Here is a 16,842-nt window from a genome sequence, read left to right as displayed (position 1 = left end):
CCCCCCCGCAAGTCACCTCTGAGGACATTGGAAAAGCTTAGCACAGAATAGTCAAAGTACTTGAGCAGGAGTGACAAAGGGAGGAGGAGCGACAGTAAGCCAGGAATGCATTTCTGGACACCTGAAGCTTTTGGCCTGGGAGAGCTGCTGGAGGTTGTGGTCCCTGCCGGGGGCCTGTGTGCAGCTGGCTCCTCAGAGGTCAGGGGAGGGGCAGGGGCCTGCATCACATTTCCCACTGATTTTACTTTTCCTTCCTGTAAATATGTTAAGAGTGTGGCGCTTGGTTATACTAAAGGCCTTTCTTTAGCTCTTCTTAATCACTTCTGTTTCCTTTTATTTTATGAAAAAGTAAAACAAAATTTCATAATCAAGTAATAATAATAGTTATTACACTGTTTATTGTTATCTTCAAAGTGAAGTACAAGATATAAACCAAAAAGATTCTTAGAAGAAAAAGACAATAGCACAAATATTTCTTTTCAATGAACTAAGAAAATTAGTAGTATAAATGAAACCAATGAGCATGTATATTGAAATATTTTTAAAACAATAGAACTTATAATTTGGGGAAGTATTTGAACTTTTTATTTCCTGTTTATCTCTCTTCTATTTTCTTTGTGTTTCTCATATAAGAGAAACCGTGGGATATTTGAGTTTGTGTGTGTGGTTGGCTGGGGGTTTAGCTCAGCGGCACAGTGCCTGCCTGGCAAGTGTGAGGTCGTGAGTTCGATTCCCAGTACTGGAAAAAAATAAAAAAAAAAACTGCAGGTGAGTTTGTATGTCTGACTTATTTCACTTAATATTATGCCCTCAATTTGCATCCATTTGCCCATGAATGCCTCAAGTTTATGGCCACATAGTGCTACATTTGGCATAAATACTACATTTTCTTTATTCATTCATCTGTTGATGGACATATGCAGTATGCTATTTTAAGATTTAGCTATTATAGGGGGTCAGGAATATAGCTCAGTGGCACAGCGTGTGCCTGGCAAGCGCAAGGTCGTGAATTTGATTCCCAGTACCAGGAAAGAAAAAAGATTTAGCTATTATAAATTGTACTACTATAAACATGAGTATACATGTATCCCTATATTATAATGATTTCAACTCGTATGGGAAGATATCTGGAAGCGGGATAGCTGAGTCAAATGGAATTTCTATTTTTTAGTCTTTTGAGGAACCTCCACACTGATTTCCATAGTGGCTATAGTAGATTACCTTCCTACCATCAATGTAGTAGTGTTCCTTTTTCCCCACAATCTCTTCTGGGTTTTTTTCCCCGTTTCATTTCCTTGGAATCAGAAATAAGTTTATATTAGCTCTCAGTATCTCATTTTATTGCTATTTGTTTTTCTGCACCTTGTTGAGGGCCTTGCAGGTAGTTTTCCTTCTTCTTATTACCCTAAGGGTGTTGGATATTTTAGGATAGGATGAATTTTCAAATTGCCTTTTAAAAATCTGAATAATAAGAGCCAGGCATGGTGGCGTATGCCTATATCCCAGCACTTGGGAGGCTGAGGCAGGCCATCGATCACTGTGAGTTTGAGGCCAGTCTGGGCTATATAGTGAACTCAAGGCCAGCCTGAATTACATAGCAGGGCCCGCCAAAGATAAAATAAAAATCTGAATAATAATCACTGAATGTGTGTAGCTATTAAATGAAGCAGCAAAGGGGTGGGGAACCAACTCTTTTGTCCTTCTTACAGCTTGTCCAGATGCCCTGTTTAATGAGCTGGTAAAATCTCGAGCAGCCAAAGTCATCAAAACGCTGACGGAAATCAACATTGCGTTTCTCCCATATGAATCCCAGGTGAGGCTGGGCAGGGCCTGCACCCTCATTATCCTACCGGAAGCTCTGAGGGGGTGGGGTGGGGTGTAATAAAGAAAGCAGGGCAAGTTTCGAGGTCTGAATTGGCCAAAGGATATGGGATATGTGGATGTTTATTTAGTGAAAAAGCTTTTCCATGAGTACCTGCCCACTCTCCTCATCTAACTTGCCTGTTGCTTCTGACTTTATACCGGCCACCAGTCCTTTCTCCGGGTGCGCATCATCCTAGCTTGGTGTTCACTCCTCTTGGCTGATTCCTTGGATAACCAAAAGTAGCCAGTCTAAAAGGAGAGGAGGGGAAGGAGCATCCCATCTGCCATGCAAGAGGCTCTTTTTATTGGAGATAACCTCGGCTTGTCACGTGCTGAGAGAACAGATGGTTGTCTGCCGTCATTAGCTGTTAATGCCTCATGCACCAAAGGCTGCAGCAGCAAAATTCTCCCCTTGGAAAAAAACAAAGTTGTTAAACCAGTAAAAGTGAAGCTGCCTGTGAGAAAATATACTAAATTTACCTTAGTATGTTTAAGGCTTTTTAAAATAGCTTCTAACAAATGAGGAATAAAAATACCACAGGACTTATGCATTTTGTGCTGGTAAAAGATGATTGTGGCATATTGGACCTTTATGATCAGCATCTACAACCAGAGAGCAACCTATTCTTAGAAAAGAAGGGGTGGAAAAGATGCAGTGTGAACATTTAGAGATGTCTCATTCCTTTTCACTTGGCTTAAAGCCTTTTTCCTGCTTGAGAGCAGGATGTTTTTTTCTCTGTGTGAGTCCTGTGAGCACCTGGATTGAACAGAATCCAGCTTTAGCAGATCCAACCATCCTCTATTTCAGTTTTTTTTTAGGGGGTACCGGAAATCGAACTCAGGACCTTGCGCTTGCCAGGCAGGCGCTTATACCGCTGAGCTATCTCCCCAGCCCCATATATTTTTTTTTAAAACTGGGCATTGAACCCAGGGCTCCATGTATGCTAGGGAAGTGCCCTACTACAGAGCTATACGCTAGTCCAGTGGTGGCAAACCATTTAGAGACCGGGTGCCCAAACTGCAACCCAAAAACCACTTATTTATCACAAAGTGCCAGCACTGCAATTAGGCCTGAATGTCTGATGCTCAGATGCTGAGGTGACTTGGCTCATGTGCTGACAGAGAAGGCTCTGTGTGCCCATGGAATCAAGCACGCCATCCGGATGCTGTCGCTATCCTAATTCATATTTATTTATTTATTGACAGGATCTCACTGAGTTGTCCAGGCTGGCCTTGAGTTTGGGATCCGCCTACCCCAGTTCAGTGCAGGCCTGGCACTTAAATAAATGGAAGCACGTCCCATAGTCCCGCCACTAGGGCGGGGACCACTCTGCGTACTCACCATTCTGGACCACATATCACGTATATTTTTTCTCTTCAGGTGTATTCTTTGGACTCTGCTGACTCTTTCCAAAGCTTCTACAGTCCCCACAAGGCTCAGATGAAGAACCCTATCCTGGAGCGTCTGGCAGAGCAGATCGCAACCCTGTGTGCCACCCTGAAGGAGTACCCAGCTGTGCGGTACCGGGGGTAAGGCAATACAGTCTGCTGAGAGTGGGGGCCCTTGTGTCCTGGGAGAGGAGCCGTCCCACATCTTCCTCTGGCCTTGAGGTTTCTCCCGCAGTTGTCTAAAGAGAGTCAGGGTTTAAGGATCTTGAGTTAGGCATGGTGGCACATGTCTAATCCCAGTAGGCTGAGGCAGGAGGATTGCAAATTCAAGCCCAATCTGGGCAATTTAGTGATTTGGTAATACCTGGTCTTAAAACAAAAAATGAAAATGAGGACTGGGGCTGTAGTTCAGTGCAAAGGCCCTGAGTTCAATCCTAGTACTAAAAAAAAAAAGAAAATCTTTAGGGTTTCTCACTTAAGATTATTCTTCCGGCCGGGCATGGTGGCATACCCCTGTAATCGCAGCATTTGGGAGGCTGAGGCAGGAGGATTGTTGCAAGTCTGAGGCTAGTGTGGGTTATATAGTTAGTTCAGGGACAGCATGAACTATACAGTAAGACCCTGTCTCGAAAAAAAAAAAAAGATTAGCCAGGTATGGTGGCACATGCCTGTAATCCCAGCACTCGGAAGGCTGAGGCAGGAAGATCATTGCGAGTTTGAGACCAGCCTGGGCTACACAGTGAGCTCAAGGTCATCCTGAGCTGCATAGTGAGACCCTGTCTCAAAAAGACCGGAAAAAAAAAAAAAAAAAAAAAAGATTATCCTTCCAAGAGCTGGGGATATAGCTCAGTGGTATAACAAACTTGCCAACATGTGGGAAGCCCTGGGTTCCATCCATCCCCAGCACTATACACACAAAAAAAAATCTTCCAATCTTCATTTATTTAAAAGATAAATTGTAAATTTTATTGTGAAATATAATAAGCTACTCAGAGCATATTTAAATCTCCATGTAACTGGAGCCCATAGCCTGGTGTGGTGGCACACGTGTGTAATCCCAGCACTTGGGAGGCTGAGGCAGGAGGATCGTTGTGAATTTAAGGCTAGTCTGGGCTACAAAGTAAGCACAGGAGCAGCCTGAACTGCATAGGGAGACCCTGTCTCAAAAAGACAAAAAAAAAAAAGAAAAAGTAACTGGAGCCCAGATTTCCTAGTAAAAACTAGGGGGAAAAAATCTCTGACCTTTAAAAACAAGTATCGTCTTTGCAGAGGTTTTTGAGAGTAAAATGCAATATGGAGAGTATAATCCCCAGAGGGCACGGTCCTCTGAGTTTGAGAAGTCATTCAGGTACTGCCCACTGCTGAGTGCGGAGTGCTGGGGTGACATAAAGCAGAAGATGCAGCCCTATGCTCAGAAGGCCCAGATCTGGTAGGGTTGGGACAGTGTAGGTGTTAACGTGTACAAGGTGTGCACACCTGTGATACAGGCTATGCAGTGGCTTCCAGGCATGAGGGCGGGCAGGGGATGAAGAAGAGCTTCAAGCTTGAGGTGGCGTCTGAGCTAGGACTCAAAGACAGGTTCTGATCTCAGTAGACAGATGGAGGATGGTGAGGGCATTGCTGTACACAAAGCTTGGAGCTGCAAAAGCAAAGAGCAAGTTTGGAAAGGGTTAGTAGTCCAGCACCACGTGGGGTAGATGCAGCCGTTCCTGTAGGCCTGAACGTCAGGCTTGGGATTCTGTCCTTGCGTGTGATTTCACTGTGAAACAGCTAGGGGGTTGAACACAGTGCTCTAGGAGCATGCAGGCAGGACAGGGAGCAGGAGGCAAGGTGAGGAGAAGCAGGAAGCACCTCCAGAGGAGCAGAGGGGCTGTCGTGGAGTGATGAGAGGAGGGAAGGATGAGTCTGACAGACTGTGCAGCCCAGGCACTGCAAGCACCATGGCTGGGCGGGGTAGGGCGGGGCGGGGCGGGGGCTGGCTGCCAAGGACCCGGAGCCCAGTGGTTCCGGGATCTTGCGCTGCACCTGTCCTCAATGTCTGCTGGCACTGGGGACTATAGAAGAGCTCTTGCTCATGGCTGCCCTGGCTCCGGCTTGGCCCCCTTGTTGGCACTCGTGACAAGAGCCTGGTGGCGGTTCAGAAATAGGCCTTGCCATTTCTCCCCATGGAGCAACGGGAACTTAGGCTGGCAATGGAGCCGTGTGGCCCTGAGGCTGTTGAGAGGTTGGGCAGCAGCCTCGCGCCATCTGCAAAGCCAGGAGGAGCCCAGGAAGCACTGTCAGACTCGGCCAAGAGGAGCGGGTCACAGGCCTTTGCGTCTATGGGTCTGGTGTTGTGAACAGAAGTGTCACTTGCCAGCAAAACAAAGTAAGACCTAAGGGAATTTGAGTCAGGGGAAATGAGCATCACATAGTCAGGCTTAGACGTCCTGATAGTGGGAAAAAGATGAGTGGTCAGGGCTCTCTGTTGAAGTATGGCTGTTTATCTAAAGCTGCCTGGAAGGACTACTTCTGCTTCCATTTAGATAGTGTTTAAAAGCGAAGAATCAAGAAACTCACTTATTTGTCTTTCAGGCACTGAGCTAAGTATTTTCTCTTTTTTAAATATACATATGACATATGAATATATATTCTTACTGTAAAACAAACCTAGCACAGTCAATGTTTGTGTCTTCTGACCCTCCCTGCACTGTCCTGCATCTTCCCAGGACAGTCGATGCATCATTTGGATGCACGGGCCATTCACTGTCACTCCTCCTTTGTCAGGGAATACAAGGACAATGCCTTGCTGGCTCAGCTAATCCAGGACAAGCTTGATGCCTATAAAGCTGATGACCCAACAATGGGGGAGGTAAGTACAGGCCGAGACCACGAGGTCACCTTCCCAAGTGACCACAGTGTTTGACAGTCCCTGGGGAAACACAGTTCTGCCTGTGTGAGGCTGCTTTTCCTGTGCACTGTCCAGAGCCCTGAGGCAGCATGAACCAGGTATGTTTAGAGCAACGAAGGAAACCAATCTGATGCTGTTTGCTAGGACTTTCCCAGTTTCAGCAGTAAACTCCCCTCATCCAGGGAAACCCCCAGTGGTACAATAGCATTTCCATTGCCAGACCTCATTCAGATTTCACTAGTCTTTGCACATACCTGGTGTGCATGCAGTCTCTACCGTTTTAACTCAGACAGAGATTTGTGCACCCACCACTCCAGTCAATGTGTGCGGCTGAGTGCTGGGGGCACAGCTTAGTGGTAGAGCGCATAGGCTTAGCATGTGTGAGGCCCTGGGTTGAATTCCTAGCAACCCCCCCAAAAAAAGAGAAGAGAGAGTGAAGAAGAAAGAGATAAAAGATGCAGAGCTATTCCATCACTACCTTCCATTTAGAATTGAGAGTCCCAGGTCTTGGGAACTCCTTGGTTCCCCATACAACAGATAGTTGGTCACCTCCTTTGTAGCTGGACCTGGGCAGTCCTCTCTTACAGAAGCTCCTTTTGGCCCCCAGGCAGTCTCAGATCTGCTTCAAAGGGCCCTCACTAGGTAACAGAAACAGTACAGTCTCACATGAGATGTATTGGTGCTGTTATACTCAATGCTATTTTAGTAAATTTGCTTCCTGCTGCCCTTTTACAAGAGGGGCTGCACTAGCTGGAGAGGCTGAATTGCGTGGAGTGGCTTTTGAAGCATTTCCTGTTTCCCCCCAGGGCCCAGACAAGGCGCGCTCCCAGCTCCTGATCCTGGACCGAGGCTTTGACCCCAGTTCCCCCGTGCTTCATGAACTGACTTTTCAGGCCATGAGTTATGATCTGCTGCCTATTGAAAATGACGTTTACAAGTAAGTAATGTTAGAGACTCCAGAGTGACTGCGGCTTTGCAGATGAATCAAGAATGCCTCTAGGAAAAAGCATTTTTTTAATCCTAAAAAAAACGGATACATTGATACAATCTGTCAAATATGCCTGTAAGCTTTCTTGTGGGTTCCCGGAATCCAAATGCTTTTTCTAGGAAGGAATTCGTACATTTTTCCAGGGAGGACAGGACAGGAACTTTATTTGGGTCTTCAGCTCAGCCTATCTCACCTCACTTCCTAGCCTGCTTGGGTAGGTTATTAGGTTGATTTCATGTATTGAGTGTATTTATTTTACTCAGAATTTAAAGTTCTTAATTATAGATTACAGAATATTACAGAATATATTAATTAAGATTGTTACTGAATTTTTTTGTGTAGCAAAGCCATTTTCTCCATTATAAAAAATTTTTTGTGCAAAAACTCAGTGTCTAAGCTCAGCGTGGTGGCGCACACCTGTAATCCCAGCACTCTGGAGCTGAGGCAGGAGGATCGCTGAGCTTGAGGCCGGCCTGGGCTACATAGCAAGACTTTATCTAAAAAAAAAACATAAAACAAAAAACAACTCAATGTCTAAAAGCCAAATTTTATTTTTATGGAAACAGATTGTGTGTCTTCAGTGTTATTTATTCTATAACGTTGATCAAAAAGACGGTGGTTTCTAAATGAAGATTCTGAAACTTAGTGACGCTCAGCTCCTCTCCTTCTCAGTCCCTGCAGTTCTGCTTCCTCCTGCAGTTCCTGATTTCACATGTAATGTGAAATATATGCCGCAGGCCTGCTGGAGGGAGCTGTTGCAAGCCATATTGCCACTACATATTTGAGGATGATGTCCCAACCCTTTCCCAGAGAGGGACAAATGGAGCCTTGCCTTTCCCCTTCATGTAACTCCAAAGCTGCATATAACCCAACTTCATGCCCTAGGCAAGGCAGCTCAGGCTAGAGAGTGGGGGCCCCTCAGGTCAGCCGACCCTGAAGTATTAACCAAGTCGTTGGTTTAGAATAGAGCGCCTAGTCTCCTGGGGTTTAAGCTGCCACAGCTGACCTAACCAGCACATCAGGAACATTCTCTTGGTCACCTGGCAGCTGAGGACCAGGCTGCTGTTATAATAAAGCAGGGGTGTCCAGTGAATGCGGTGGCCGGTGGGTGCCCCTGAGTCTATCTCCTCCTTAGGTACGAGACCAGCGGCATCGGAGAGGCGCGGGTGAAGGAGGTGCTCCTGGATGAGGACGACGACCTGTGGATAGCGCTGCGCCACAAGCACATTGCAGAGGTGTCCCAGTAAGATGCGCACCCGCCCCCCCCTGCTGTGGGCATCTTCCCGAGTCAGTCCTTGCCGTGGCTATGCCACCAGCATGTTCCCAAGAGTGACACATTCCTTCTCTGAGTTTGAGCTACTCCCTCCTCACAAAGTTAGGAAATCCATTCTGGATTAGGTGCTTTTAGGATTCTTGGGAAGCATTTGTAGCATTCCTAGAAAAATGCTTTATACACATCGTCTTAGTTACTTTCCTCCTTGCTGAGAGAAAATACCTGACCCCAACAACTTACGGGAGAAGTTCATTTCGGCTCATGGTTTAGTCCATAGTCGGCTGGCTCCAGTGCAGGACAGCCTGGCGGTGGGGCACGGTGGACAGGAAACAGAGAGGGAAAGGAAGAGCTGGAGACGGAGACAAACCCTTCCTGGCTGTGCCCACGACTGTCTGCTCCAGCGGACGCAGGCTCCCAGGAGCAAGCCGGCTGTGCTGCCCAGGGTCCAGTCGCCTTCGAGCACGTTACGCCGGGGGCCCTCTTAGATCTACCCTGTAACAGACAAGTGTTTAAAGCCACTTTATTGCTTTGAAAGATTTAGATGAACTGTGTACTGTTCTGCCTTTCTTTGATTGAGGAGGGGTGGCCTTCCTCTCCGCCTGCCCTTGCCTGTAGTTCCCATCTCCTGAACTGCGCCTTGCTCTGGAAATGCTATACAGTGTTTCTAAGATTTAAACATTGTTATAACCCCTTTAAGCTGCAGGTGACAGTTCTGTTTTTTCAAAAAGACACATTTTGCTCTCAGGAAATTCACAAGGAAAGAAGCAGTACATTCTTGGGTAGTTCTGTTCAGAGAAATGATCTCCAAATCTTTTGGATCACTCAACCTTAAAAAATACTGACCTATATTTCTTGTGATTAAATGTATTTATGAGTTAATTATATCCCTTATTGCACTAATATGTGTATTTTGCAGCGTATACATGGTGTATTTTTCAAACATAAAATATATTTCAGGGCTACATTTCAGGAATGTAGCTTGGTGGTAGAGTGTATGCTTCACATGTACAAGGGCCAAAAAACAGCAAAACAACTCCCCCCTCAAAAAGTGTACAAAGGCCAAAGTTAATCCCAACACCTCAAAAAGTATGTTTCTTTACTTGAAAAGAATGAGTTAGAGGAAACTGTAATAGGTACTCTGGTATTTTCTTCTCGTTGTCCTTGGAATCATCTGGCATGCCCTAATCTGGAAACCACTGGCTTAGAATATTAGTTGGGAAAGCAGTGTATCTCTCTTCACTTAGAAAATCACTTTGAACACATACTTCCGTGGCAGGAGAGGTGCTGCACAGTCCTAAGGAAAGCTAGTGTGTCACTGCTGCGGCATCCACAGAGAGCCCTTGGTGCAGCTGTGAAACTTACTGCCTTCTTCCGTTTTCCAGGGAAGTCACCCGGTCTCTGAAAGATTTTTCTTCCAGCAAGAGAATGAATACCGGAGAGAAGGTAAACACTTGCCAGTGCTCAAAGGCCTGAGACTTCGTGCCTGCTGTCACTGTGTGTTGAAGAAGATGCCCCTCAGAGTAAACTAGAATCACATTTCTTTCTTCATTTAATGTCAGTTGCCTTCCTTATACATTTGAGATTCATGGAAGGTCCATATTTTAATGTTTATAGGAAGCTGATTTTTGTTACTTGATTGATATTTGCCGTTTGAGATCATGATCTGCCCACCCCCACCCCAGTACTGGGGAATGAACCCAGGGCTTTTGCACTGACCTTCATACCCAGCCATTTATGTTTGCTTTTTTTTTTAATTTTTATTTTGAGATAGGGTCTCACTAAGTTGCCCAGGGTGCCTTGAATTTCAACCCTCCTCCTCAGCCTTCCAAACTACTGGAATTATAGGCACATACCACCACACTTGGCTCAGGAGTCATTTTAAGGCAGAAAGCCGTGAGTCTTCTCAACTTGTGGTGGAGTTAGAATTCATAGCGTGATTTACCGAGGTCTGTCTTTAACCTGACTGCCTATCAGTTTAGTCAAGGGGAGTGGACTTAGCGAAGCATCTCTGCTCATGTTACCCCCTTCCTTAACGGCATTTAATGTCTTCTGGATCCCCTCACAATCTAGCTTCTTCTGTCTGTGAACATCCCTTCCCAAGCCAAGACATCAGGCTGTGTCCTCTCTGCCACTCCCTTCTTGCACCCAGCTCCTCGCTTGGGCCAGCCAGAGTGCTCTTGCCTCAGGCCTTACTAAGGCTTAGTCATGGTTTCCTCGGGAAACCTCCTCTGGCTTCTGTCTAAACCAGTGAGGTGTGCTCGCTTCCGCAGCACATATACTAAACCAGTGAGGTGCAAGTTACATGTAGCCATGCTATCCACTGAGTCTGCTTCAAAAGCCCAGATTTACTGTATTGCCATGGCTTGTTTGGTACCTCTGCTAAAGGGTGAGATACATGAAGCAAAAATTCTTTTTAATGTTTTTCTTTTCTTTTCTTTTCTTTTCTTTTTGTCTTTTTTTGTCTTTTTGAGACAGGGGCTCACTGTGCAGTCCAGGCTGGCCTTGAACTCACAATGATCCTCCTGCCTCAGCCTCCTGAGTGCTGGGATTTTTGTCCTGGTATCTCCAGTGCCTCAGTTCTCTGGGTGTACTACTACTCTAGTAGATTTTTGTTGGGTAAATGGACAGGATTGGGTGGGTCATATAGTCGGACAGTAAACAGACCTATTTGGCCAGTTGGGAGGGTGGCTCTCAGCCCTCTCTGACCTCCCTGCTTTCCATCTGTCTACAACTGCAGCCTCTCTGTTCGGCAGAAGTGCACACTTGATGCCAAAAGCAGCGTAGAAAAGAAAAAAAATTTTTTTTGGTAAGAATTATACTCTCAACAACTTCCTAATCCAGTGGAATAAAACTGTTAGACTGCAGGGCTTAGTGCTCCACCTGGAAGAAACCATGACATGCAGATCAATAAGTTTTTGAGCCAGAGGCCTGGAAATCTAAACGCACTTGATCTTGTGTTTAAGAGCTTCATCTTGAGAGCACCGGAGCATGCTCTTGGGGAGTCCAGTGTGGCTGCTGTGTCTGGTGCCTTGCAATGCGTGTTAGGTCGAGGCCAGTAGAGCTACACCTCTGCTTTCCTTTTCCTTAGACCACCATGCGGGACCTGTCCCAGATGCTGAAGAAGATGCCCCAGTACCAGAAAGAGCTCAGCAAGGTGTGGAAATTGTGAATGATGTATTTGAATTGTGTGTAAACAGCTGCACAAAGGTCTTGTAGAGCTCTGCTATTGTAAATATTTAGTCCTCTTTAAAACTTTTATTAGAAAGAAAAGGCCTAGGATGGACAACTTATTTCCCATCGCTCTGCTTTCTCCCCTACGTCTTTCTCTTCTTTTGTTCCTCCCACTCCTTCGCTGTGGGTGGGAGACCCCAGCTCCTTCCACACAGGCCTTTCCCTGTGCCTGGGTGTTCTCACCACATGGCTGTAGACTTGCCCACACTGAGTGATCTGAGAGCGGGCCAGGGGGATGTCCTGATCGTACATACCCTCGCTTCTGTGCAGTGTGAGAAGTGGTTGCTAAGTCCAGCCCTGCCCACTTGAGGAGAAGGAAACTAAGTTTCCTGTCCTGGAGGAAGGTGGTTCAAAAAAGCATATCCTTTACCCTCTCTCCTGACATGGAACATTTTCTCCCTTGTGTTTGTGTACTCACTTGCACACATTTTCTTCTTTATGAGGCCAGACACTGGTGGTACCCAGCGCAGTGGTGAATGCAGTAGATACGCAGCTGATGCTGCTTGAACCAGCGATTAGTTCCTTGATCACCAACACTGCTGTGCTTTTTCCCAGTATTCGACCCACCTGCACCTTGCCGAGGACTGTATGAAGCATTACCAAGGCACCGTAGATAAACTTTGCCGAGTGGAGCAGGTAGGACTTTTTTTTCCTCTTTGTGCATGGCAGGGCTTCTGCCATGCCCTTTCCCCAGCTGCGTTTTAATATCTGACCTTGAACATCCTGCAGAATCGTAGGAAATAGACATGGGAGAGCCTGTGATCTCACGTTGTGTGAGCCCTGGAGCTGGTCTGGTTCTGCTCTCAATGGTAGGGACTGGACTGACCTGGAGTGCTGTGCCATTTGGATTTTGCATGCCTGGCTCTTTCTAAAGGCTTTGTTTTCCCTGGAATGGCTGAAGAGAAACATAGGGAGTTCCCAGTTATGCATCGACAGGCTGAATTTCATGTCCTCAGGATGTTCCCCGCTGCTATCAGCAGGCCAGCTTTGGAAACACTGAGGCTGAGAGAAGCCAGGCAGTAGTAGGTCAAGAATCCTCCCAAGCCGCACTGACCATGTTTCATCCTGGAATTTGAGAGGCTGGGATTTGAGTTCTGTCTCTGTCACTAATTTATATACATGTGCCTATTTCTCTCTGCATTTTCCTCATCTACAAAAGAGAATTCACAGAACTGACACATTTCTTAGGGGTATTAGAGTCCCTTAACACAGCCCTCGTTTCTTCAAGTGTGACAGTGTTACTGACCTGTGTGTCGAGTTTTTTTTGGTGGTGCTGGGGATGGAACCCAGGGCTTTGCACATGCTGAGCACATGCTCTGCCACTGAGCTGCCCCCAGCCTCTATGTGTCAAATTGTGAGGAAGAGACAGGACATTAAAAGATTGTGAAGCCTCAGCTGAAAGTCTCTTCATAGTAAAATGCCAGCTGAAGTTCTCAGTGTAAAGCTTAAGATTTAAATCCTCTGGGTTGGTGAGATAGCCCAGCTTAGGTTTGTGAGCTCCATCCGTGTTATTGAGTATTTTATAAGGGGCAAAATCCATCCATTTCTCAGGTGAGCTTGGCAAGCTTATGTCCTTTCCAAAGGAGCGGACCATCCAGAAAATGGGTTGTTCTTACGTCAATAAAACACAGTTTGAGATTAATCTTTGGAAGCTTAAAATTTCTCAGAAATATTGTTGAACTCACTACATTTAACCGGGCTTGCAGAGAGGCCGAGAGTCAGGTCCTGCAGAGTCAGGGCTGGGAGGGGAGGGGAGAGAGCCTGGGAGAGGCAGGGCCATCCTACCTTCCTCAGACCCGGCCTGGAGGGCAGTGAGTGCTCAAGGTCATCATTTGTTTGGACTCCTGGGGTTTTGAGAGAAAAAAGGAAGCCTCCAGACAGCCTCCAGAGAGCCACAAAGGAAGCTGGGAGATCCTCTGGGAACTAGAGCAGGTGGCCCTTGGCTTGTGGGGAGCAACACACTGCCCCCTGGGGCCCAGGCGTACGATGGGGCGGGGCACTGTGCTCCCTCCAGTCCCTCATGCCCAGTTCTTTTGTCAGCCCGTCTCTCCCTCATCTCCCAGGGTTCGAATTCGCAGGCTTGGAAAAGCTCCTTCTTTTCCCTCCTTGAAAAGCGGTGGGAAGATTAAAAACAGAAGTTAAAACCCTAGAGTAGTCAAAACTCAAAATCCGTGTCCTTCCATGCCAAGGGGAGTGGGATGGAAAGAGCCTCATCGTGCGGAGGCCCCTTGAGCTGCCGGGGCTCTCCCGGGCTGCCAGCTGCTGAGGAACTGGCGCAGGTGCTCTCTCCCAGGGGACGCCTCACCTCCCAGGGGCAGCGGGCCCTGGGTTTCTTCTCATTTGGGGAAGGCCCTGGAGGCGGCCGTGCACTCGAACCAAAGCTGTCCAAAGCAGAGCCCGTGACGCTAATGCTGATTCCGCATGTAGTGAGAGGAGAAGCCCTGTTAACAGCTTGACCAACCAGGCTGCAGGCCCCAGACATTCATGGGCCATGAACTTGTAAAGCACCACCATCTGTGTACACCGTCACCAGAAGTAGAAAGATGTGTTTTCTACAGGACCTGGCAATGGGCACAGACGCGGAAGGGGAGAAGATCAAGGACCCCATGAGGGCCATTGTCCCCATCCTGCTGGATGCCAATGTCAGCACTTACGACAAAATCCGCATCATCCTTCTCTACATCTTTTTGAAGAATGGTAAGAAGGGCAGGGTATACAGAGGGGTTAGGCTGAGAGAGAAAATAGCAGGAACTTGTTTTATAAGAGACAGAAAGGGGGAGGAGAGTAGGTTCTAGGGGCTCTTCATGTTTGGGGAAATGCATTGCAGTCAAGTCAGTTGCAACCAGAGGCTGTGTAGCCCCCCGCAATTCAGGAACCAGTGTGGACGATAGGACAGGGCTACAAAGCAGGCAGAACTGACTGGCTTCGTGACAATTTACTAGAGCTTTTCCTGCCAGATGTTTTTAACTTGCGTCACATTTGTAATCTCTGCCTTTTTATCAAAGAACTGACTCTTACCACAGCGTAGTTGCCCAGTGTCCATGGTGCAGGAGAGGGGTAATAAGACTCCCTTGTCCAGTCTGACTTGGATGCACAGTGGGGTGGGTAGGAACTGCTAAAAGCAGGACAGATGGGAACATGGACCACGAAGGCCGGCTGCTGGAGGCCATCAGGACAGAGTGCTCGCAGGGGGGGTGTTGTTTTGCCTTTGTGTTAGATTTGAGTTGCTGTCGCTAAAAGCTGCCTTCAGTGCGCAAGGGGAAGTGGGTCATGGTGAGCGGAGGCTGGGTGTTCTGATGGCTGTCTTGTGCCCACAGGCATCACAGAGGAGAACCTGAACAAGCTGATCCAGCATGCCCAGATCCCCCCAGAGGACAGTGAGATCATCACCAACATGGCGCACCTCGGTGTGCCCATCGTCACGGATGTGAGGGCCCTTGATGGTGGTGGTGGGGAGAGGGTGGTGTGTCCTGTCTGCTGCTATACTAAGGGGCAGTGTCTTATGACACACCGGCGGACCCAGGAGAGGCAGATGAAATCAGGGGATGAAGGTGTCCATGGTACAGAGGTCACAGTCAGGAAGCAGACATGTGTCTCCTGGAGTTGCACGGTCACCAAAGCTGAGCTGCTGTGTCTCTGAACCGAACTCTAAGAGGTCACCCAGTTTCACCCTTTGTGTCTTGAGATCGGTCTGACTTTACCTTGGGATGCCTCAAAGTCAGTGTCTGCCGTGAGGAAGTGAAGGCCGCATTTCAAGACAGGCTGCCTTGCCACTTGTGAACACTGGGCAGAAGGGTTGGGCAGGAACCAAGCCAGGCGGGTTGTCTGGAGGCCCACACAGTATGCTCTGGGCGGCGTCTTACAGGACCTTTCAGAATATGTTCCACCTATAGGCAGGCAGCCCATGGAGCAGGACTAATAGAGCTGCAGGCGATCTGAAATCTGAAAAACCCAGGCTCTGTGCCATGGCTACCAATGGTCGTTCTTACTGGTGGGATTTGGTATTTGTATACCCTTATTCACAAGAAAGGTCAAAATGGCAATAGAGCTGATTTATTTAGTACAGCCTATGCTATTGAAATCAAAAACTAAATCATACCCAAAGTAGTATTTTCTCCTATCATAGGCAGGAGACTTTTTTTTCCCTGAGGTACTGGCAAGTAAACCTAGGGCCTGGTATGTGCAGGATACCAGGCAAGCGCTCTACTACTGAGCTACAAACCCAGCCCTTTTTAATTTATTTTTTTATTTTTTATTTTGAGACAGGGTCTTGCTGAGTTGCCAAGGCCAACCTTGAACTTGCATTCCTCCTGTCTCAGCCTCCAGTGTAGCTGGAATTACAAGCAGGCCACCAGGCTAGTGATGACAAAAACATTTTCTTATTTACCTAGATTTTTAAAAACTTTATATTTGACCCATACTTGTCATCTTTCATTACTTTAAAGAACCAAATGTGGTCTAGCCCTACCAGGGGTACATTTTGTGCTATTCTGAGGAAAATCTCCCCTCTTACTACTCTTTGCCAACATTGACTTTGAGGGAGTCCTCGAGAGAATTCCCAGGTGGCCCCTGGTCAGAGTCTGATGTCACTGCCTGTGTGCCTGTGTGCTTGCCTCCAGTCCACGTTGCGCCGCAGGAGCAAGCCAGAGCGGAAGGAGCGCATCAGCGAGCAGACCTACCAGCTCTCACGGTGGACCCCAATCATCAAGGACATCATGGAGGTCAGTGGCAGGGTGTGGGGAGGGGAGCCAGGTGCTTCCAGCCTCACTTGCTCTCAGGTGGCCACGACACGGGGTCCTCCACGGGTGCAGTGTCCAAAGGAGCCAGGCTCGTGGCAGCATCTCAAAGGTCACATGGATAAGGTACTGGTTGTAGAAGGCTCTTAGCAAGGCGACACAGCCTGGCCTGCCACTCCCCTCCCTGAGCACCCCTACTGGGAGAGCAGGCCTCTGCTCTCTGTTCAGACAGATCCCTTGACTGGAATGTTCTGGCCCTCCCTGGGTCCTGCTTTCCCTCAGAGTCTTGTAAGGTCACACGGTGGCCACCCCACCTGTCTGACCAGTGGCACCTCAGCTCCTGGAGCAGTGTCAAGTGCCCCTATGTGCGTGTGTGCTGCTTACAGTTTCGTCATCTGATGCAGGGATCCCACCTCCTTGGCTGCCTGACCTCTGGCACAGAGCCTTGCACACAGCAGGTGCTCCATGTCTG

General features: G+C 47.6%; 1 protein-coding gene across 2 annotated transcripts in view; it reads left to right on the top strand.

The window, feature by feature from the left end:
* Stxbp1 (syntaxin binding protein 1) overlaps positions 1 to 16,842 on the top strand; it is a gene marked incomplete at its 5' end in the record, with an annotated part of 36,931 nt that overhangs the window by 8,103 nt on the left and 11,986 nt on the right. For both annotated transcript variants that reach the window (XM_013513282.1, XM_013513281.1), the window contains 11 exon segments: positions 1,710 to 1,813; positions 3,245 to 3,393; positions 6,019 to 6,103; positions 6,949 to 7,079; positions 8,266 to 8,373; positions 9,786 to 9,846; positions 11,492 to 11,557; positions 12,190 to 12,270; positions 14,193 to 14,331; positions 14,952 to 15,061; positions 16,254 to 16,355. In XM_013513282.1, coding sequence (XP_013368736.1) covers positions 1,710 to 1,813; positions 3,245 to 3,393; positions 6,019 to 6,103; positions 6,949 to 7,079; positions 8,266 to 8,373; positions 9,786 to 9,846; positions 11,492 to 11,557; positions 12,190 to 12,270; positions 14,193 to 14,331; positions 14,952 to 15,061; positions 16,254 to 16,355 — 1,136 coding nt within the window.

The sequence above is a fragment of the Chinchilla lanigera genome, unplaced genomic scaffold, assembly GCF_000276665.1.
Source record: "Chinchilla lanigera isolate Chin_1 unplaced genomic scaffold, ChiLan1.0 scaffold00018, whole genome shotgun sequence".
NCBI classification, from domain to species: Eukaryota; Metazoa; Chordata; class Mammalia; order Rodentia; family Chinchillidae; genus Chinchilla; species Chinchilla lanigera.
This window is presented reverse-complemented; position numbering and strand designations above follow the sequence as displayed.